Source organism: Sander lucioperca, chromosome 8 (genome assembly GCF_008315115.2).
Source record: "Sander lucioperca isolate FBNREF2018 chromosome 8, SLUC_FBN_1.2, whole genome shotgun sequence".
Classification (NCBI taxonomy): Eukaryota; Metazoa; Chordata; class Actinopteri; order Perciformes; family Percidae; genus Sander; species Sander lucioperca.
Genome location: NC_050180.1, coordinates 18,737,408 through 18,757,067, shown reverse-complemented (window position 1 = coordinate 18,757,067; position 19,660 = coordinate 18,737,408). Strand labels below are relative to the sequence as shown.

Here is a 19,660-nt window from a genome sequence, read left to right as displayed (position 1 = left end):
TGATTTCTGTGTCCTTTATGTGTCTTTGTGCATGTAACATCTGCTGCTGAGACGGGAGCCCAGGGAGGCTTCCACCAGGAGGAGAGGGGTGTCAGTAGGCCGACTGGGAGAGGAGTTGCAGTTGCCGTATTGTAGTGGGGATTAATACTCACCAAAACTCACCTAATTTCTCTGCAGGTTTTTAAAATGCCTCCCCCATCACCTACACACATGCTTGCCCACCCCCCGCCTGCGATCCTGGAACCAACAGATGGTTCGCACAGATTAGCAAAGAAAAAATCAAACTGGATGTTATCAAATTACTGCAAGGAGATTAGATTTAAAGCATAATCTCTTTGGTCTTTATCCTCCAATTGGCCTCTTTAGCTCATATTTGTGGCGTGACAGTTGAAGCAGGCATACATTACGTTTGAGTATACTGATGATCTAAATGATCTCATTAACTCAATCTGGATCAGAAAACTATTGGATAGAGGAGGAAAAAATTGTGCCTATAGCTAAAGCTTTTATGCTTCTTTTGTGAAAAGCATGATTCAAGCTCATCATTCAAGTGATTAAGATAATACAAATGGTCAAACTATTTTTTTTCTTTCTTTTAAGTATGAATTCTGTTATTCTTCCCATTTGTAGGGTTGTGGAGAAAAGTGGAAAAATCTATGATGGTCCTGTCAACGGTGGCAGTCGAGTTATTCGCCACTTTCGGTCTAGCTCGGTACCCATCCCCCTCGCTATGGACAACATGGTCCATTCCTCTGCCAGTCCATCCATTAAACCAGCCTTGCAGCAGGTAGCTCACGCCAACGAGGATGGGTTAGGCGGGGGAAGTCTTTCCTCTCCTCGTAAGCAACCTCCGCCCAAACCAAAGAGGGACCCCAACACTCGTCTGAGTGCATCTTATGAAGCAGTTAGTGCAGGGTTGACGATGGCAGCCAAAGAGAGCCCCACTCCAGAGGGCTATGGTTCGCCAGCTGGAAGCCCTCCTAAATCCCAGCTATCCCCCACAGACCCTGCAGGTATATCACCTCTGCTGGTTTTTAGAAGATACAACAGTTTTTGTGCCTTGATGCTGCTGCCTAATGCCTTGACCTTCTCTGCATTTAATTGCTTCTTTAATAATTTCCTCAGCCTTGTCCAAGCCCCGTCCCCACAGTGATGACTACACAACCATGAGGAAGGTGCCACCCCCCAAACCTAAGCGCAGTCCCAACACTAAGCTCACGGGCTCGTATGAGGAGATCAATGCTGTAGCACCACACATCCACCAGCTGCGTCCTGCTGATGTAAAGTTGGCCTTGCTGTCCCGTGCTGGGGGATTCGGAGGGTTTGGTGGTTTGATGCAGAAAGCAGCCTCTGTAGATGCCCCACAAGGGGTAGGCCTGAGCCTTTACCAGGGTCAAGACGAAGAGGACGTGTACATAGAGATGTTGGGCTCCCAGCCACGGGCTCGGAGCCTCCAGGAGCCTCCTGATAGCCCAGAGCTGGCTGACTCAGAGGCCGTCTATGAGGAGATGAAGTATTACCCTCATGAAGATGGTGCAACTCCTGCCTCTGTGGTTAGCAAGGCAGCCAAACTGGAGGCTCTCGGCTTGAGCCTGGTAGGATTAGGGGCATCTCCTCCTAAAAGCGGGGAGACGAAACAGATGGCAGCAGTGGTGACAGCTTCTATGGACATCACTAACTCACAGAGCACGTCCAACAGCGGAGCTCCCAAAACTCAGCATGGCAAAGATGGCAGCTGTGACATCCCTGCTCCCTTCCCCAACTTGCTGCCCCACCGTCCACCTCTCCTGGTGTTTCCCCCCTCCCCCGTCACCTGCTCCCCTGCTTCAGATGAGTCACCCCTCACCCCACTAGAGGTAAAGAAGTTGCCTGTGTTTGAGACTAACCTGAACTATGCTACTGGCCCAGACAGCCCCCTGTCCCCACAGTATGCCCGCCAGAGGGCTGACTCCTCCCCTAGCCTCACTGTCCTCATGCCAGAGAAGAAGTCCACACCTCCACTCACCCCTCCACCTCCTCCCACCAATGCCCCACCTCCTCCGTACAGACCTCCTTCACACTTCCCCTTCCCGCCTGAGGCTAACTTCCTGACTCTGACCCGCGCAGCATCTGTCACAGGGAGCTCGGACTCATCCAAAACCTCATCCTCTCAAAGGGCAAGCGGGGAACCACTGGGGAAGCCACCTCCCTACTCCCCAGTAAAGATGTCTCGTCCTGAGCCTCGGAGAGCACATTCGTGCTCCTCATCTCCCCTGCTGTTCAACCCAGCCAATGGTAGACCCCTGACCAGCCCCCTGGATGAGCTCAACACTCTGTTCAGCTCTGGGCGCAGCCTGCTGAGGAAGTCCACGTCTGGCCGCAAGATGAGAGATGGAGGTCTGTCAGTATTGCTCACACACACGTGCACACCCACACTCACACACAGTTCTACAAATCTAAACCACTAGCAGAGAGAAGATCACATAACATGAACCGTTTTGAACACTACAACACCAGTTTTGAACACCACAACAATAGGATAACTATTTACCTTACTTTTCCAGTAATTGTTTTTAAATGCATCTACATTCATGGGTGAATGGTCCATTTGCTGTTGGGATAACTTGGGCCAGACTAGGCCAAACCACCGGTATATGTGTAGGGGGTGGGGAGTTAACCTTTGCTTTGTTGTAATTTTTCACACTGTGTCCCATTTAACCCACCTCAATGTGGATATTTGTGTGTGTGTGTGTGTGTGTGTGTGTGTGTGTGTGTGTGTGTGTGTGTGTGTGTCTGCACATTTGTGCAGGAGTGCATGTGTCCATTATGTGTTCTAGCTACTGTGATGAGGTCATGATCAAAGTCTCAGCCTGCTCTGTGCCACATGATTTATTGGTTACTGGGTGATTACCTCCTGTACAGCAGAAGTAGTGTAGGGTTGTAGGTAAGTAATAACACACATGCTCTGTGTTTGTGTGGTATGGAGGTGAGATGGACCAGCACCCAACATCCTTTCTCATTAATCCCCTTTTTCTAGATTTAGAAAGGTAAGTAGTAGTAAGGAGTTACATTGATTCAGGTGTTGTAGCCAGCCACCCTCGTTGGCCCATTTGAGGCAGCCCATTTGTTACAGTCTCCAGTGCAGTGCCCTTTGGCTGCTGCAGCTGCCTTCTAACATGTTACCTAATGAGCTAGCTGGTGTAGCCCATTTAGCATCATCATGCACAATAAGTATGATCTAGCTGTGTTTGTGTGTTGTTGTAGCTCAGTGGACTACATGCAGAGCACATACAGGCTCTATGACACTGATGCAGGTTGACCTTTGCAAAAAGAGGCCAAATGTATTTGTCACACTTAGTCAATGAAAAGGGAGGGTCCTCAGGTCAGAGATGTCAAACCCACAAAGAAATGACTTTGTGTTGCCCTTATGAAAGTGAATTTCCCATTGATACTGCAGCTAGAGAAAACGGGCATACGAGAAAAGATAGAAACTGTGTTGTCCCATTGTGTTTTTGTGAGTGTTTCCTCCAAGTGTATTAGTTGTAGCTGGGTTAATAATACATGAGCAGTAAAATGATGAGAATGGATATCAAATATTTAACAGCTCATTCATTTTCAACCAAAGGCAGTCTGACTGCCCAGCAACAGCAGAGAATATTCAAGTGAAAGTATTAGCTGTTGGTCAATAATCAGTCATCTTGCGAAAGGCTCATATTATTGTGGAACTGCTTGAGACATAGTTATGTCATATGTCTATTAACGTAACAAGTTCAAGGGGCAGGAAGATGAACTCCTTATAAGAGATGGTATGAGAGCTAGTGCACAGGCTGACGCATATGCCTCACGTGACATCTTGCGCTTGACTCTTCGTCAGCGCCTGGAGCAGCGCAGGAAATCGCTGGCGTCATGGAAACAGTGTGTGTGACAGGGGAACCTGGCACTGGGGTTCACAACCTTGCTGTTATTTTGAGTGGGCAAAGCAGGCGGTCCTCTTAGATCAGGGCGCAGAGGGATGCCGAAGGGCTTAACAGGACGGCCTACTTCCGTTCTCTCTCAGCTGTTTAATGACTGAGTGTGATACCGGATGCTGTGGGAGTGGCCAGGGGTTACAGTTGCTATCCCAGACATCTCTATGAAGAGCAGCTGCCTCTTCATCCTCCTCCTCCTCCCCTTCGTCATCCTCAGGGAATGAGAAAACCACAGGAATGCCAGGGGAAGAGGGCAGGTGGTCTTGGCAGGCTTGAGGGAATCAATGTCATAAGACACTTCGTGCCTTAACAGCACCATACGGATTTCCCAAAATTGGATAACAGTCCAATTCTCCCTCATTAGAGTCGTTATTGTATAAATCCAAATACTCACTGTGACTCTTCTCAAGCATGCAACTGTCACATGGACTCCCTCCCTCTACCTGGCCTTTTGTCCCTCAGAAATACACACCTGCCCCATGGGACCTATTGTAGAGTTTGCTAAGTCTATATTTAGGCATCTTGTGACCATGGGGGGACCAGGAGGCACACATTCTCAGTTTGGGATGGCAGCTGACAAATTCCCATTCACACTCCCATGCATATATGGAGCCACAGTTACTTACTCAATCCGTGTGTGAGAGCATGGGAGCCCCGAGGAGCTGCAGCAGGGGCAGAGGCAAGTCATGTGAAGTCACCTTCCTGCCAGACAGAGCAGATGTATACTTTTTAAAAGGCTTGATGGAAAAGGGGTGGGACCAAGTGGAGAGAAGATACTGGAACACATTAACGTTAACACATGATTAGCTGAATATTACCAATTAAAACAACAGACTCCCTGCACTTTTTTAATTTTTGTTGTACCCCACAAATAATATGCATGATTTAATCTAAATATCTACTGTATATGCCATGAACTGACATGTAGCATGATTTCCTATATTCTTCCCAGGATTCAATTCTAATATCAATCTGCCAGGAAGGGAAGAATGCGGCTCTGCCCCCACCTCACCATCTCTGCAGCTACAGGACAAGAACGCCAACAACCACACACATCCTCACTCCTCAAGCCCCGCCCCCGTAGAGAACGGCAACCAGATCTCCAATGGTAACAGTGCATTGCACATTTACGCAGATTATTCAAAAGCACATTACTTACCATATAGATTGTCCAAGTGGATCGATGCCAAGGGTGACACAGATAATAAATACTAGAGCAAAAATAATTGTTCAATAAATAAACTCAACCTGTGAGTGGAAAAAAACATTATCAAGTCCAGCAGGTTGAATACATTTTGAATGTATTTACAAATATATGTAAGTGTCATGTTGGTGTGTAGATGTGCATCTAGATGTGTAGAGCATACAACAAAATATCAGGCTCCATACAGGCCATGTGATTCTAAATAAGGAATATGCTACTGCTGTAATTAATGTCCTAAAAAGTCCTACAATTAGACTAACTCCACTCACTTGCAGTGGAGAAAGTAGTCAGGCAGGCCAGACTAAATCTTGTTTTATGGTTCTGCGAAGGCTCCACGCAGAGCTTTCGCCATAGCCTACGTAAGTGGCCTGATGTTTATACTTGTGCACTGGTGTGTGTGTGTCAAGCCGGCGTGTGTGTGTGTGTGGGAAGTGGGTGATAGAGCGAGGGAGAAGTGAGAGAGTGACGGCGATTATTCGGAGCGAGTGCCGACTGTAGAGTCATAGTGAGAGAAACAAAGTGTCTCCCCTCTGTTTTCTGAACAAGGTGGGAAATCTGTAGCAGGATAACCCTCTCCTTGATTTCATGTTGTTTATGGAGAAGGAGAACCAGGAAATAGTCAGGGCGGAAATGCAACGCCACCCAGCCACAGCCGAGCGTCGTGCGTCGCTGCGACGTGTAGTTACATTTTTTGAGAGGTGCACGTCAGGCTACTAGCTGTTAACTCATCTATTACCCTTTTGCCCATGTCACAACAAAGTCACATAATCACTTACTTCATCTTAGAGATAAAATGTTGAGATCAAAGCACTGCATGGGCACCGAAGAAGGGGAGAAGGAATATTAAATGACATAATGAAGTCACCTGAGTTGGAGAGTGATCCCAGTATTCCTTAAACGTTCAAAGAGTTTGACAACTAGGGTGTCTTTTCATAACATTTCCTTTTGCATGAGAAAAAGCTTTTTCAACCCCTGCTTGTGTTGAACGGTGTGGTGTCCTTCAGTCTGTATCTGTCTGTGTGGGAGGACTTGCAGTCAGATGTTTGTGCTTTTGATTTTGTGTGTTCAGGGTCTCTGGAGGATGAGAGTCACAGCAAGTCAAACTCCTCCAGCTCCACCTCTCTGCATAGACACATGGACAGCCATCATACTCAGGTAAACACACAAAGATGGGCACTTAACAGCACAAACGCACACTAACACGCAGACAATGACAACACCACTATATCAGGCCCGTTTTTAGAAACCATATAGAGTGAAAGAACATATTGAAAACAAAGACACACCACAAACTGATAAATACATGTATTTTAGAAAGCCATAACATATAGCGGCATACCAGCTTGATCACACTCACATGACTAAACAGCATACAAGACCTCCTCAGAGACAGCCAGTCACAGCATAGAGACACAAAGCTTTCATGTCTATTATCCTGTGCTGTACCTTTGTACTTTGTCTTTTATCAACAAAGGCCATATTTTCTTTTGATTCTTTTGTCTTACTAGTCAATCAACTGAAAAGATCCATCCTTGCCTCATGATTTATAGAAAGATTTACCACAATATTATAACAGCTATCTGAGAACACTCTTTATCCTTTTTGTCTTGCCACTAAGTCATATACCCAGTCTGAAGAAATAGCTTGGTGGGCAAATTATGTATTGGACTTATAGCTCCTTATAACTTTCACTTTAGATTATTTCTTCCCATTAAAGTTTAACTGTTACCACCTGAAAGGTATTTACTGGCAGAGAAAAGACAAGATCTGGTTACAAATAATACACTCACTACTCCTGAACGGCTAATGTACACAGGATCTGACTGCTTTACTAACCGGCTCCGTTACAACTGGCAGAGACGATCATTCACTATTCTAGCTTGTGTGTGTGTGTGTGTGTGTGTGTGTGTGTGTGTGTGTGTGTGTGTGTGTGTGTGTGTGTGTGGGTGTGTGTGGGTGTGTGTGGGTGTGTGTGGGTGTGTGTGGTTAAACTATATTCGTGGGGTCCAAAAACTGGGAATACAGTATACTTGTGGGGTCCGGACAACTTTGTGGGGCCAAATTGCTGGACCCCACAACTTTAAAGGGCTGTTTGAGGGTTAAGACTTGGTTTTAGGATTAGGATTAGAATTAGGTTATGGTGAGGGTAAGGGTTAAGGTTAGGCATTTAGTTGTGATGGTTAGGGTAAGGGGCTAGGAAATGCATTATGTCAATGACGGGTCCCCACAAAGATAGTGAAACGCTGTGTGTGTGTGTGTGTGTGTGTGTGTGTGTGTGTGTGTGTGTGTGTGTGTGTGTGTGTGTGTGTGTGTGTGTGTGTGTGTGTGTGTGTGTGCGTGCGTGCGTGCGTGCGCGTGTCCACTGGCCCTGTCTCTTTGGCCCACTCCACTATCTTTAGACCAGAATTAATAACCAATCTGCTGAGCTGCAGATAAAATCATTATTTTAATAGCGCGACATCGTCCGACAAAATAAACAAAAACGCAGGTTAATCAAAAGCAACTGTGCTGTGAGATATGGCTATATTGACATTTAAAATGCATGGTCTTTAGAAGCATCAAAAGGTTTTCATATACATGTACATGTATGCAAAACATGAAAATGTGGGCAAAACAATTTTAAAAAATCCTAGAAATGTGGCTGCTGAGCGTGGCTGGAACGCGTCATAGCTGAAATCTGTTTACATTCGGCGAACAAACACATACTCAAACACACACATGCACACATATTTTCTCTCTCCTGTTACTAAGATCATGTCCACAGGCTGAGCAGTGAACCCACAAACTCTAATAGGAAATTAGATTTATTTAAGACACTGGCTGTCATAACAATAATCAATCTACAGATGTTTCCATTGTAGCCAGATGTTGCCATTCTAGCCTTTACTGCTCAGTCGTTCCACCACTGCATTGGTTTCATTTGGAAGTCAACATAATGCAGGTTACATACGAGGTAAAAAAGGCTTGCATAATGGCGTCCACACTGCAAATGCTCTCCTCAATATTCTGTGTCCTTGCGTCGTGTATTCAAGGATGCAGCTGTTTCGTCCCGGTCCACACTCATAAGAAGGATTCACCACATGGAAACTGATTCAGATTCATCGCAGACTGCATCAGTCAATGATTAAGTGTCATCGTCAGTGGTGCATGAAGCACAAGAATGAACAAAGCACATAGTGTCCCACTTTCAGGGAAGCAAAGGACACATCATTCATAAGACACTGCCACTAGAGATGTGAAGGCACACTGTGTATCCACTTCACAATCCTCAGGTTGACTAAACATTCGGGGTGAACTCACCTACTGCCTTCTTATAGCCTTCAAGAAAGTCTGAAGCCAATTCCTGCTGCTAATATAGTAGTCTAGTTTTCCAAAGTTTTTCTTAGAATATGTGAACTATTGGGCTCTCTCTCTCTCTCTCTCTCTCTCTCTCTCTCTCTCTCTCTCTCTCTCTCTCTCTCTTCTATCTCTTTCTTTCGATCCTAATGAGCTTGGCTGTGTTACCCTCACTCCCTCCTTTATCTTCCAGAGGGGTCATCTCAACTTTTCTCCCTTCGGTGCGGGGGCCGCCCTCTAAAACAGTGAGGGGGGGGCAGGGGTGGTCACTGGAAGCCCTGCTCTCATGTAGGGATGTGGTGAGTGTATGTCATTCCTCGCTGCTCTCCACCCTTAATAGCAGTGTTTTTCATAGACCCAGTGTGGGATCATGACAGTAATGAAAAAAAAAGCCTCAGAAGTTTTGTCTGAGTTTAAAGTAATACCCCACCCAAAGTCTATTTTTGGAGTCCACTTGTGGAGTGGCTTTAAATAGTTTTTAGATTGCTCCTTCATGGAGAATGGAGGCTGCAGTCATCTTGAATTCATGCAGTTACAATGGATTCCAATAATAATCAGTATCTAAAGCAGGAACATGATGTTTTGATCAAAATTCCTGGTTGTTTTGATTCAAATCCCCTGAATGTGTGGGCCCTTGGAAGAAAAGTCTTGAAAACCACTGCTTTACCAGGACATCATTTAGCTTTACCTGCTCCCCTTGTTTACTGTGCTCTTTGTCCTTTAAACACTGGTCTGGAATCAGATTAGCTATTTGCCCTTTCTTCTGACTGGGGTGAAAAGTCTGATCCTAGAATCAGTGACGCTGCTGCTGCTTCCCTCGACCCCCACCCCCACCCCATCCCTCATTTCTGAAAGGAAACTGCAGCTCTTGGGTTCAGCCAAACTCTCTGCATCTGTATACCTGCTCATCATCACTGCCAAAAGATATTCTAATCACACTATAATCTGTCCTCCTCTTTAAGGCTACCAGCATTGTTTGTTGTTCAGTGAAATTATTTTTTCAGATTCTAAATTCAGAAAATGTGTACGTCAATGTGTACATCAGTTTAACTCTATGCAGTGATGCATTGGGTTCTTGTGAGAGGATCATCATATCCATTTAACTGAATAATTCTTGAGTTATTATTATGTTGGCGCTGATATCAAATTAGACCAGATATATCAGTTATATGATGATGATTCATCTGGTAATTACAAGTACTTAAGTGTGTTTTCATGTATTTAAAATTGAATCTACTATATCGCTGACAATAACGATTCAATTTAAATAGACAAGGTTAATACGTCCTTTCGTGTGGATTATAAACTTCTGGTAGGATACGATTCATTTTTTTATAAGATATTTTAGTTAGCATCTTTGAAAATGTTCTGCCAAGATTTTCTGCATTTGAGTTGAAAACTGGTTTTGTTCCAAAGTTTATAGGATATTGGTGACGATTTTAATATGCTTTCTAAAGACAAGGTGATCGGTGTTGATCAGTGTTAAAGCAACAATATGTAACTTTTCCCTCTTCGGTCCCCATACAGATTGTCTCATTGGAACTACAGCTCATGCGGCTGTAGTTCCAATGAGACAACCTGTATGGGGGACCGAAGAGGGAAAAGTTAGATAGTATTGCTTTAAGTAAATGCCTCTTGTAGTGGACGGTAGGCATCCTTGTTTCCTTTGATGCTGTCCTTGGATTAGCATATGCAAATGAACGTGCAAATGAGCATGCATACCAACTCTGATACGGATTTTACTGCTAACGGCACTCAAACTTAAGTCTGTTCAACAAAGAAGAGCTGCAGTTTTCGTTGTTTTGATTTTAAGTTGCTGAATCCATTACACAACCCTGTCCTTATACCTTTTCTTTTTTAGATTATTAGTTGTCACTGGTGTTGCATCTAACTAAGAGTTGTATAACTCTGAGAAGTCACTCCAGATCTTCATCCTCATGTGTCTGATATTATCTATGTGCAAGAAGTGGTGTGTCAAAGTGTGGCTACTCACTGTTACCATTGAAACATGGAAAGGGAGACACATTTATCTTGGTACCTTACTTCACTAATCTGGTGTATTGTCTGGAACAGATTAATTACCATGAGTTCATTCAAGAGATGGGAACAACTCTGTGACCCAGAATACCTCTCAATTAGTAGCATTCCAGACTGTGTTTATGTAGGATTAGCAGATCTAATGGGATAAATGAAAAGGAAAGGATGAAGGAAGAAGAGGAGGACGGGTAGCTCAGTTAGGAATGAATGGACTGGCTTGTTTTGGTTCCTGTAGTTAGTAGTCAACAGCAGTCCATACAAATCATATATAGAATAGGCGGATAGTCTGTTTTACCAACTAAATTATTGAATATGAATATGAATATGAATCTCTGTACCATCGTACAGAGATTCATATTCTTTGTATATCCCTTCAGACACAATCTAGGCAGAAGTAATTACGTTTAAAGTGGGAGAAAGGCTGCACCACGTGTTTGCTATTCAGAATAACAATGCTGAAAGGATGAGAAAGACAGGCAGAGACAGAGAGCATTGGTGTCTCTGCATGTATCCCCCATGTTTGGCAGGGTTAAAGGATATGTTTGAATAAAGGTATCATGCTAGTTTCTCTGAAATCCCCACGTCATCAAACCCATCCAGTGAAATTTCCAGGAAAGAGCTTGCACGTAGGTCATCAATGATCATCAACATCTCTCCCTTTAATCATTCCCACTCTTTTGCCACCCATTGCTTTCTCTCCTACCATCAACCAGTCTGGGGAGAATGGTTCTAGAGATGCACACTATTAAGTGACCTCTCTGTTTTAGCTTCTTTGAAAAAGAACTAGAACAGGTATTGATTTTTTCCTTGTTATTGTTGTAATGATTGAAGCTATAGCACCTAGTTATATTAGAGGCACCAATATATTGTTAATTATTTATATTCTATACAGAGGGTGTATATGTGATGTACACACAGCATTGAATGGGATCAATCAGAAAACATACAGGAATGTATAGGTGTTTGGCAGTGGATTGTGTTTTCTGAGGAGAAGCTCAGAGGTTATTGTCACACTCTGGCCTCGACATCCAGTCTGTGAGTGACAGTTTGGAGTGACTGCTATTCTTTCTACATTACCATATTATTACCATAACATTACCAATCCATTAACATGTTGGTTTGGATATCGGCGCCCTCCCCCATATTTCAGATGTATGAGGATGTTTTAATGGAATTAATTTAAAGGAATGGCGTGCCGGTGTCCTTAAACAGAAAATGTTTTATTTTGGCTATGAAATTTACAGCAATTTTATATTATTTTGTAACACTCATATCAGTTTTTATAAGATCGTTAAAGGGAATACATGTAAGTGGGTGTTTCGAAAGAAAACAGCCCTGGGTTAAAAAAGGTGCGATATTGGTGGAGTCGTGTTGTTTCAGGTACCACCATGGTGGTGGTGATGGCACAGTGGATATGACACATGCCTTTGGTGTGGGAGATCTGGGTTTGATTCCCACTGCGATACATCAATCAATGTGTCACTGAGCAAGACACTTAACCACTAGTTGCTCCAGAGGCGTGCAACCTCTGATATATATTGTAAGTCGCTTTGGATAAAAGCGTCAGTCAAATGGCATGTAATGTAAAAATGTAATACCAGTGAGACAACAAAATAAAATCCAGCAAGTCCAGTCTGAGTAAGGGATTCATGAATTTAAATTAATTAAAGAAAAAAAATCACTAAAAGACACTGCAAATAATCTACCATGAGTGTACAAATATTTGATTGGCCAACTAAATTTAGCCTTGCTAAATGAAATCACATTGTGATCCGGAAAAAGTTGAGCCTGTTTTAACTTTTTTGCCGGAAGAAATTGCATTGGCAAATCCCCTGCATTTTTTTATGCAGCACAGTCGAGCACTCTGAGCATGGCCTATTCTATCAACTCAATCTTTCTACAGAAGTCATCAATTAAAATATTCTTTTGAGGTCCATAAAGACATGGTTCTCCGAATTTGGTGTGGAGGAACTTGACTGGCCAAACGAAAGCTCTTGTGGCTGAGAGCAAATTCCTGCAGCCATGTTCCAAAACATTGTTATTTAGCAGCATATTATTGCCCGTGGTTTTGGAATGAGATGTTAAACAGTCATGCATACAGTAAGTGTGATGTTTGAGTGTCCACATAGTTGCCATTGGAGAGAATTTTTAAGCATGAGGTAAATGGAATTTCTAAATGCAGCAATACCATTGCCACTTTGAAGATGAGTATTAAATGATTTATATTTTCAGGCATCAAGGCCACTGTGTGTCCATGTCCATGTCATGCATTGTAGAAGGACATGGTGTTTTTACTTGTCTACTGTTCCAGTAGCTGGTGTTCCTGGCTGGCGCCAGTGCAAAGAATAGCCTGGCAGGGAGGTGTAAATTATGGATTAGGTTGCTGAGTATTGTGCTTGTGAAGGCAATCAATGTTTCTGTGTATTTGAGTGCATGTGCACATGGACATTCACAGGTGTGTGGTTCTCCAGGTATATGATGCTGGCTATGTGTGTATGTCAAAGTATGTAATGTGTGCAATTAGCGCTTATTTGTGTACTTTCTGTATGTGTGCCTGTGGCAATGTCTTTGTGGAATGCATCACTAAATGTACTGTATGCTTTGCGATATGCAGAGAAAATGTTGCATTTCATGTACTGCTAACTTGATTAAGCTCACAGTTCCAATTCCAGTAGAGATAGTAGATAGTAGAGATGAATAGCGGAGGAAGGGGTAGAGGCCTAGAGGGAGCGACTGTTGCTGGAAACGAATTATGTAGGAAACTGCAATTACGGCATCAAATCTCATTTTCATCAGTTTTATGAGAATGTTAAAAGATAGGACTGGCAATATATTTTCTAGATTTTTTTTATTGTCAATAAATCCCATGAAAAGAGTAAAATCAACAATGAATTGATACTACTAACACGTGTTTATACAATACAGCTTATTCCTCTGTGTCATAGAGCTCCAAACACATCAATGAACCACACTATTGCACTGTGTGACAGGTTACTTTATTATGATCAACATGGTCACTGTAGTTTATTTTAACTTAATCCAACATCAACATCCCGTTGCCGTAAATACTCACTAATACAGTGAATGTGTATTAATCCACAGCTAAAAATAGTCCCCGACAAATATACTATTTACTCCTGTTTGAGTAACATTAATTGATAACTTCAGTGCCATGTGTTTTAGGAAATTACTTAGCCTTTAAAACAAATTAATGGATGAATGGCAGTGTTGGTAGGTCAGAAAGCACTGTGAGACAGAATGACACATTTTTGCTTTTGGTGTGTGCATGGGATTTGTTGACAGTAAGGAACATACACAGTATAGTCATGCCAGCCTCATCCTTGCGATCCTATCTATGAGCATGAGGACACTGTTTTTCCACTTTAACAGACCATCAACTGCCACCATTACAAGCTCCGGTTCCTAATCTAGTCTTGATCATTAGGGTTTGGTCCTGTTGCTGGTATCACTGACTGAGGCAGACTGGAATTCCTGTCTGATTGCTTTACCTGTGTATTATCCACAGAGCTGTGGAGAGGTCTGACAATGCGAAACTACCTGTGTCCTATTTTTCTGTTCTGTAGGTAGTAGTCTCTATTGGAGACATGTTGATATTACAAATCTCTTGCGTCAGTTTTAGGATGCTTTGCAATGGCATTTTCTGTATGTAAAACCAATGCTTGTCATTCACACTCCCCTCTCCCTGCCGCCTCCAATCACAGCCTGGTCATGTCATTTACGTGTCAATCCATTCAGGAGAAGTAATTACTTAGTGTGTTATTTGAATGTAAACATGCTCTGTTCTTTCCTTGCCTCTTGTCTTTTCCTTCATCTCCGCTACAGGTTTTCCAGCGGTTACGTCTGTCCAACGGGGATCAGAGTGCCGCCCTTGGGGAGCTTCTGCGAGGGCGGCGTGTGCAGTGTGAGGGGCGGGGTGACTGGAAGCACCGTCCACCTCAGTCCCCACCCCTGCCTCCCACACTGCTCTGGACCAACAGGAAGGCCTCTCCATGACAGAGGTTGTGTGATGCAGACATGACATGACATGTATTGGTTGTGAAGTTCCTCCCTCTCCTTCTCTTCAGCCACACTCGCACATGCTCTTTTTTTTTTTTCAAAGTGGACCAAGTAACCTCAATGCCCAGGGGCTAGGTGAAAGCTCCAAGCTCCAAAGCGTGAGCCTTGTCCCTGGGCTGAAGGTCCTGCCTCTGCGCCTTTGACCTCGACTGTGGAGGATTCCCCAACCTATATGATAAAAGCTCAGCACTCTGTGATGCTGACAAGTGTTTTCTATGAAAAAAAATGTGGGAAACCATAGAGGTCCATGGGGAGCTGTTTTTTGTGATCAACGAATTTATTAACAACAGACGGTCATTATTTATTTTCAGTTCTTCTGAGACAGAATGAATGACATCCATTAATGAGAGGCTGAATTAAAGAGCAGACGATTAGTGTTTTCATAGTAGTCAGATATTAAATGGCCCTTTTAGTCTGTCTGTTTCAAGTTGTTCTGTTACGCACAAATGAGCTCCACCCCAAAACATGGTGCTGATTATACTTGACATGCTGTCCTGTGATGTTACCATGAATGCTTGTGTGTGCGCCCCCAAATCTCAAACCTCTCTGAAGTTTACAACGACGCCTTTGTACACCTGCAGTTTTTAGAATCTGTGTACTGGCTTAAACATGGAACCTTTTCAGGTACAGCTCTCGCTTAGTGTCTCACGTTTAGGCTCTAAGTGCTACTGCGGCCCTGGCAACGAGCGACCAGGGGTCAGGGTAACCTCAGTAATATCCTAAGGTGCACTCTTCTCTTCCCCATTGTTTCCACCAGCCTTTGAGGAACAAAAACCTCTGGCCAAAATGCAAACTACTGCACTTACCTTTACTAGGAAAAGGCTATGTAACAAAAAAAACTGCTTTGTTTTAAGGTATAAAGGTAAAGCTAAAATGATATAGCTTTACCTGACAGGTATATAGTTCATGTTGTGAACATGGAACTCTGTGCCAAAGTGACAACTTGTGAAAGATCCGTCTAAACTTACAAGTATAGTTATGAAAACGGATGTATACAGTAGTCCCCTTATATTCATATTCACAGACTGACATAAATGACCAAATCATAGCTGTTACTGCGGTTCAGTGGGGATTCACTCAACCGTTTCTAAATAGATCGGAAGAACATGGCGAAAGGCGGAGAAAAAATACAGTCTACACTTGAAATGTAGCGACTTAACTCTCATTGAGTCTCATCAGCATCTGAACAGTTTCATGTGTTCAGTGCTGTTCAGGAGACTGTGCAGAGCTCAGGAACTCACGCACAGATGAACTCGATTATTGTACAGATTGCTCCACCATAGGTGTGTCCGCACAGACACCCATCACCTTCCCCATCCTTCCTTCATCTCCTTTCCCGTTTGACCCTACCAAACAGACCCCTTTCCCCCACTTGGTCTTTGACACTGCCCCCACCTTTCTAATGGATCAAACCAGCTCTACGGGTGTTTCCATAGTAACCGCTTTGTAAATAGTGACCAGTGTTGTATGTTCTAGCTTTTACTATAGCAGGAAAGCACAGAGATTGATTTGAAAGACGAGGAAGAGATGAGATAATACTGTCTATGACGGTGAAACTGAGATTTAAGAATGTCTTGGGTTAGATGCAATGACTGAGGTAAAGAGAAGAGGTTTATTTTAAAATGTGAATATCTTTTTTTTCAGAATGATTGTCTATGGCTATGAAATTATTTATACTCTATTTAATATTATTTGTTTTTTTCCCCTCTTGACCCCGTTGTTTTGTTCTTATGATGCAAGGCAGATGTTTTCATTGCATTTGGATGTTTTATTGCACAATGTTTATGTGGTGTCGTGTTGACTTCTGTAATGGGCTGGGTGTGTCTCAACAAGCTGTTTGATCTACGAATATCGGTCTGGATTGTTAGAGCCACATAGTATCAATAGCTCTGATTGATTTCTCATTCCCACTGATCACCCACAATGTGTCTAATTGATTCAGCCTTACAAATTAGCAGCACTATCACAGGATCGATTTCAGCTGCTGTCGGTGCAAAAATATTCAAGAGGAATTAGAGGAGATCACTGATATTCACAACAGAGATGGCAAATCAGCTGAGCTGCATTTTTGACTGACTGGCTGAATGTATAAATGCAAAATTTTCTTTCACTGCCTGAAACCCTGTGTATCTTATTACTGGAACATGCGCCTGTATCTAAACAGTGTATCTGACTGCTTAATGTGATTATTGTCTTCAGAAGTTATGTATGCAGTCCATTTTTTAAAAGCAAGGTAATAACAATGCAGCATTTCTGATAAGTTATTGATTTGTGTCATGTTTCACACCTTGTGTGCTGCGATTGGGGTTGCATGAGTAGGACTGCGATGCAGAACTATGTCAGACCTTTTCATCATAGTTTCAGCTCATTCACACAATGATTTAAACAAAATAGAAAGGAACCAAGATCAACCTACTCAACCTTGCCAATGCCAATAAAAGAGAATGTATAGCCTCTATATTGGTCCTTCATTATGGTCAGGGTTGTGGTTAGTCATGTGTGTTATGGTTTTGTGTATTACCATGTGTACTGAAATCACGAAATGAGGAGATGAATTGTTTTTATTGTCTTTTAAAGCATATCAGTGCTTTTTACCTTGCATGACCACACGTTGGGTGTGGCCCTTTATAACGTGCTTATGCTGAAAAGATAAAGGCTGTCTAATGTGAAGAACTGCTTCCCACTGCACTGTGAATCACTGCACTGTCCCCTGTCTCTAATCTAAACACTCGTCAGCCATCTACATCCACGTTTAACTGGACCGATCCGCACACATATCGGCTCCATCGTACACAATCCCTGAAGACCTAGCTCAGTCTGTCGTAAGCATTACCAAACTGGCAGCCAGATTACTGCCAGTCATTGTTGTTAGTCAGGAATCTTAAAGTGCTCTGCTCTGAGATCAGCTCTCTGGTGCTACAGCCAGTGTAGAATGGCCATTTTATTGTCCCCAGTCCATTTATAGTTGTCCGGAGAGACGCAATATTTTAGCACCTAAACAGGGGTATCTCACTGCCTTTCATAGTGTTGTTTTGCTTTTTTATTGTAGTCTTTCTTTTGTACATGACATAAAGTCTATTTTAACCTGCATACATATGTGTTTGTGGAAAGAAAAAAAGATTGTATGTGATATGTCATTATTATGTTCCCAATGTTTTATAAGTACTGTACCTGTACAGCAATAAAGCACAATTGTGTCAATGTCTGTGTGTGTGTGTGTGTGTGTGTGTGTGTGTGTGTGTGTGTGTGTGTGTGTGTGTGTGTGTGAGAGAGAGAGATTATGACTGTGTCAGATAAAAGCAAGTGCCTTGCAGTGGAAGGTGGTAAAATATGTGGACAATTTGTTAAAGGGAAAAATCCCACAAATTTGAAATTACATTTGAGAAGCGCGCACAAGGAGGCTAACCTAGCTTACCTTAACAAGGTAAAGGAGAATGCAAAGCCCCCTTTTCCCGAAACAGAAGCTAACCCTGGTACAGGGCATGGATGTACGGGTACAGGGCCGTAGAGCTGTAATCGGGCCTTAAAAGTTAGGCCCGACAAGGCCCAAGCCCGACAGAATTTGGCTGAGCCTGACAAGTGCATTGTGATTGACAGCTTTTTAAAAACCCAAACCCGTTTACAGCCCGACATTATTCAAATGTGCGCACGCACACAGCTCTTTTGTCTTTTGTCAAGAATGAGTCATTTATACATATTTTTTAACATAATTTATTCATGACTAACGTAGGCTATAGGCCACTTGGAAGTTGGAACAAAGAAATAAAATAAGTCCTCTGTAAGATCGTAACATCTCAGCACTCTAAATAGGCCTAGGCGTACACTTACTCACTTAGCCAGATCGCCAGAGGCCAGCCTCCGTTTCACTTCCTCAGCATCCATTTTCGAGTTAATCGAAGCGCATCACCTGACCACTCATTTACCGCGCAACCCAGAGCGCAAGCCTGAGCCCGTGTAAAATGATAGAAATGAAAGATCTTCAGCTCTACCAGGCAGCATGACGGAGACAACCGTAGGACAGAGAACACTATAGGCGGGCTTTCACCGGCAACCCGCTGCTGATTAGTAAATACGCAGGAACACCAAAAGCGGGAGGAAACGTGGGTTAATATGTGTATTGATACTGGGATGTCTACACAACTGTGTGAGTCGATTGACTTCAAAAAGTTCGCCACTTTACAGATGTAGTAAAAACAGTGTGAGGCTTTGTGCAGCGGTGGAAGAAGTTTTCAGATCCTTTTATTATGTAGAATGGCCCCTATACCTAGTGTTATATAATTAGGTGTGAATGCTGGAAGAAACTTCATTCAAACATCAAAATGTCATAGAAATATTCCACATTCAAATGAATTTATGGAATGTTCAGAATTGAAACATGTTGACCATTTTTCATTAATTTTCATCTGTTATCCACTTATTCATACTTTTAGCTAGAAAAACCATTTAAACTTAACAGCCCAAGGCTACATTAGCTGCTACTAGCATGACCCAAAGTAATCTATGACCGAACTGTTGGCAGTTAAGTGGCATTGTGGGTAATGTAGGCGTCAGGTTTTGACAAGGTAGAATAATGTGTTGAATAAAAAAGATAACTGGTTCACTGGTTCTGCATTAATGTTTAATGTTTCTGTCATGAGTCTGAATGGTATGGGAGTGCAATGCTAAATCATTGGAGTACTCTTAATCTAAAAAGTAACTTGTAACCAAAGTAATCATCTAATATAGAGGAGTAAAAAAAGTACCAAATTTTTCTGTTGTATGTAGTGTTGTAAAAGTAAAAAGTACTTAAGTAAAGTGCAAGAACCTCAAAATTATGTGTATTATATGTACATACAAATACTTGAGTTAAAATACTTGGTTACATACTACCACTGGCTTGGTATGTGTTTATCAGTTGGAGTGTCTCTGTATTTGCATATAGTAATCCTGCAAGTAAGATTGGCATGTGCAGAGCAAAATGAGCAACACAGTCATCGACATTAATGTTTTACAACAGAGTGACAGGCAGATGAACATGTTAGAACACAGCAGCACAAGTGCTCTGTGTAAGTTATTACTG

At 42.7% G+C, this 19,660-nt stretch overlaps 1 protein-coding gene across 7 annotated transcripts in view; it reads left to right on the top strand.

Moving 5' to 3' along the window:
* myo16 (myosin XVI) overlaps positions 1 to 17,802 on the top strand; it is a 136,539-nt gene extending 118,737 nt beyond the window's left edge. For 5 of the 7 annotated variants that reach the window (XM_031295252.2, XM_031295242.2, XM_031295233.2 and 2 more), the window contains exons 31-35: positions 631 to 1,013; positions 1,126 to 2,376; positions 4,900 to 5,055; positions 6,221 to 6,306; positions 14,368 to 17,802. In XM_031295252.2, coding sequence (XP_031151112.1) covers positions 631 to 1,013; positions 1,126 to 2,376; positions 4,900 to 5,055; positions 6,221 to 6,306; positions 14,368 to 14,538 — 2,047 coding nt within the window. In that variant the 3' untranslated portion in view covers positions 14,539 to 17,802. Of the gene's footprint in view, positions 1 to 630; positions 1,014 to 1,125; positions 2,377 to 4,899; positions 5,056 to 6,220; positions 6,307 to 8,680; positions 8,787 to 14,367 lie in introns of all 7 variants that reach the window. The other 2 variants (XR_004104241.2, XM_036004048.1) reach the window with 2 other exon arrangements.
* The last annotated feature ends 1,858 nt before the right edge of the window (positions 17,803 to 19,660 follow it).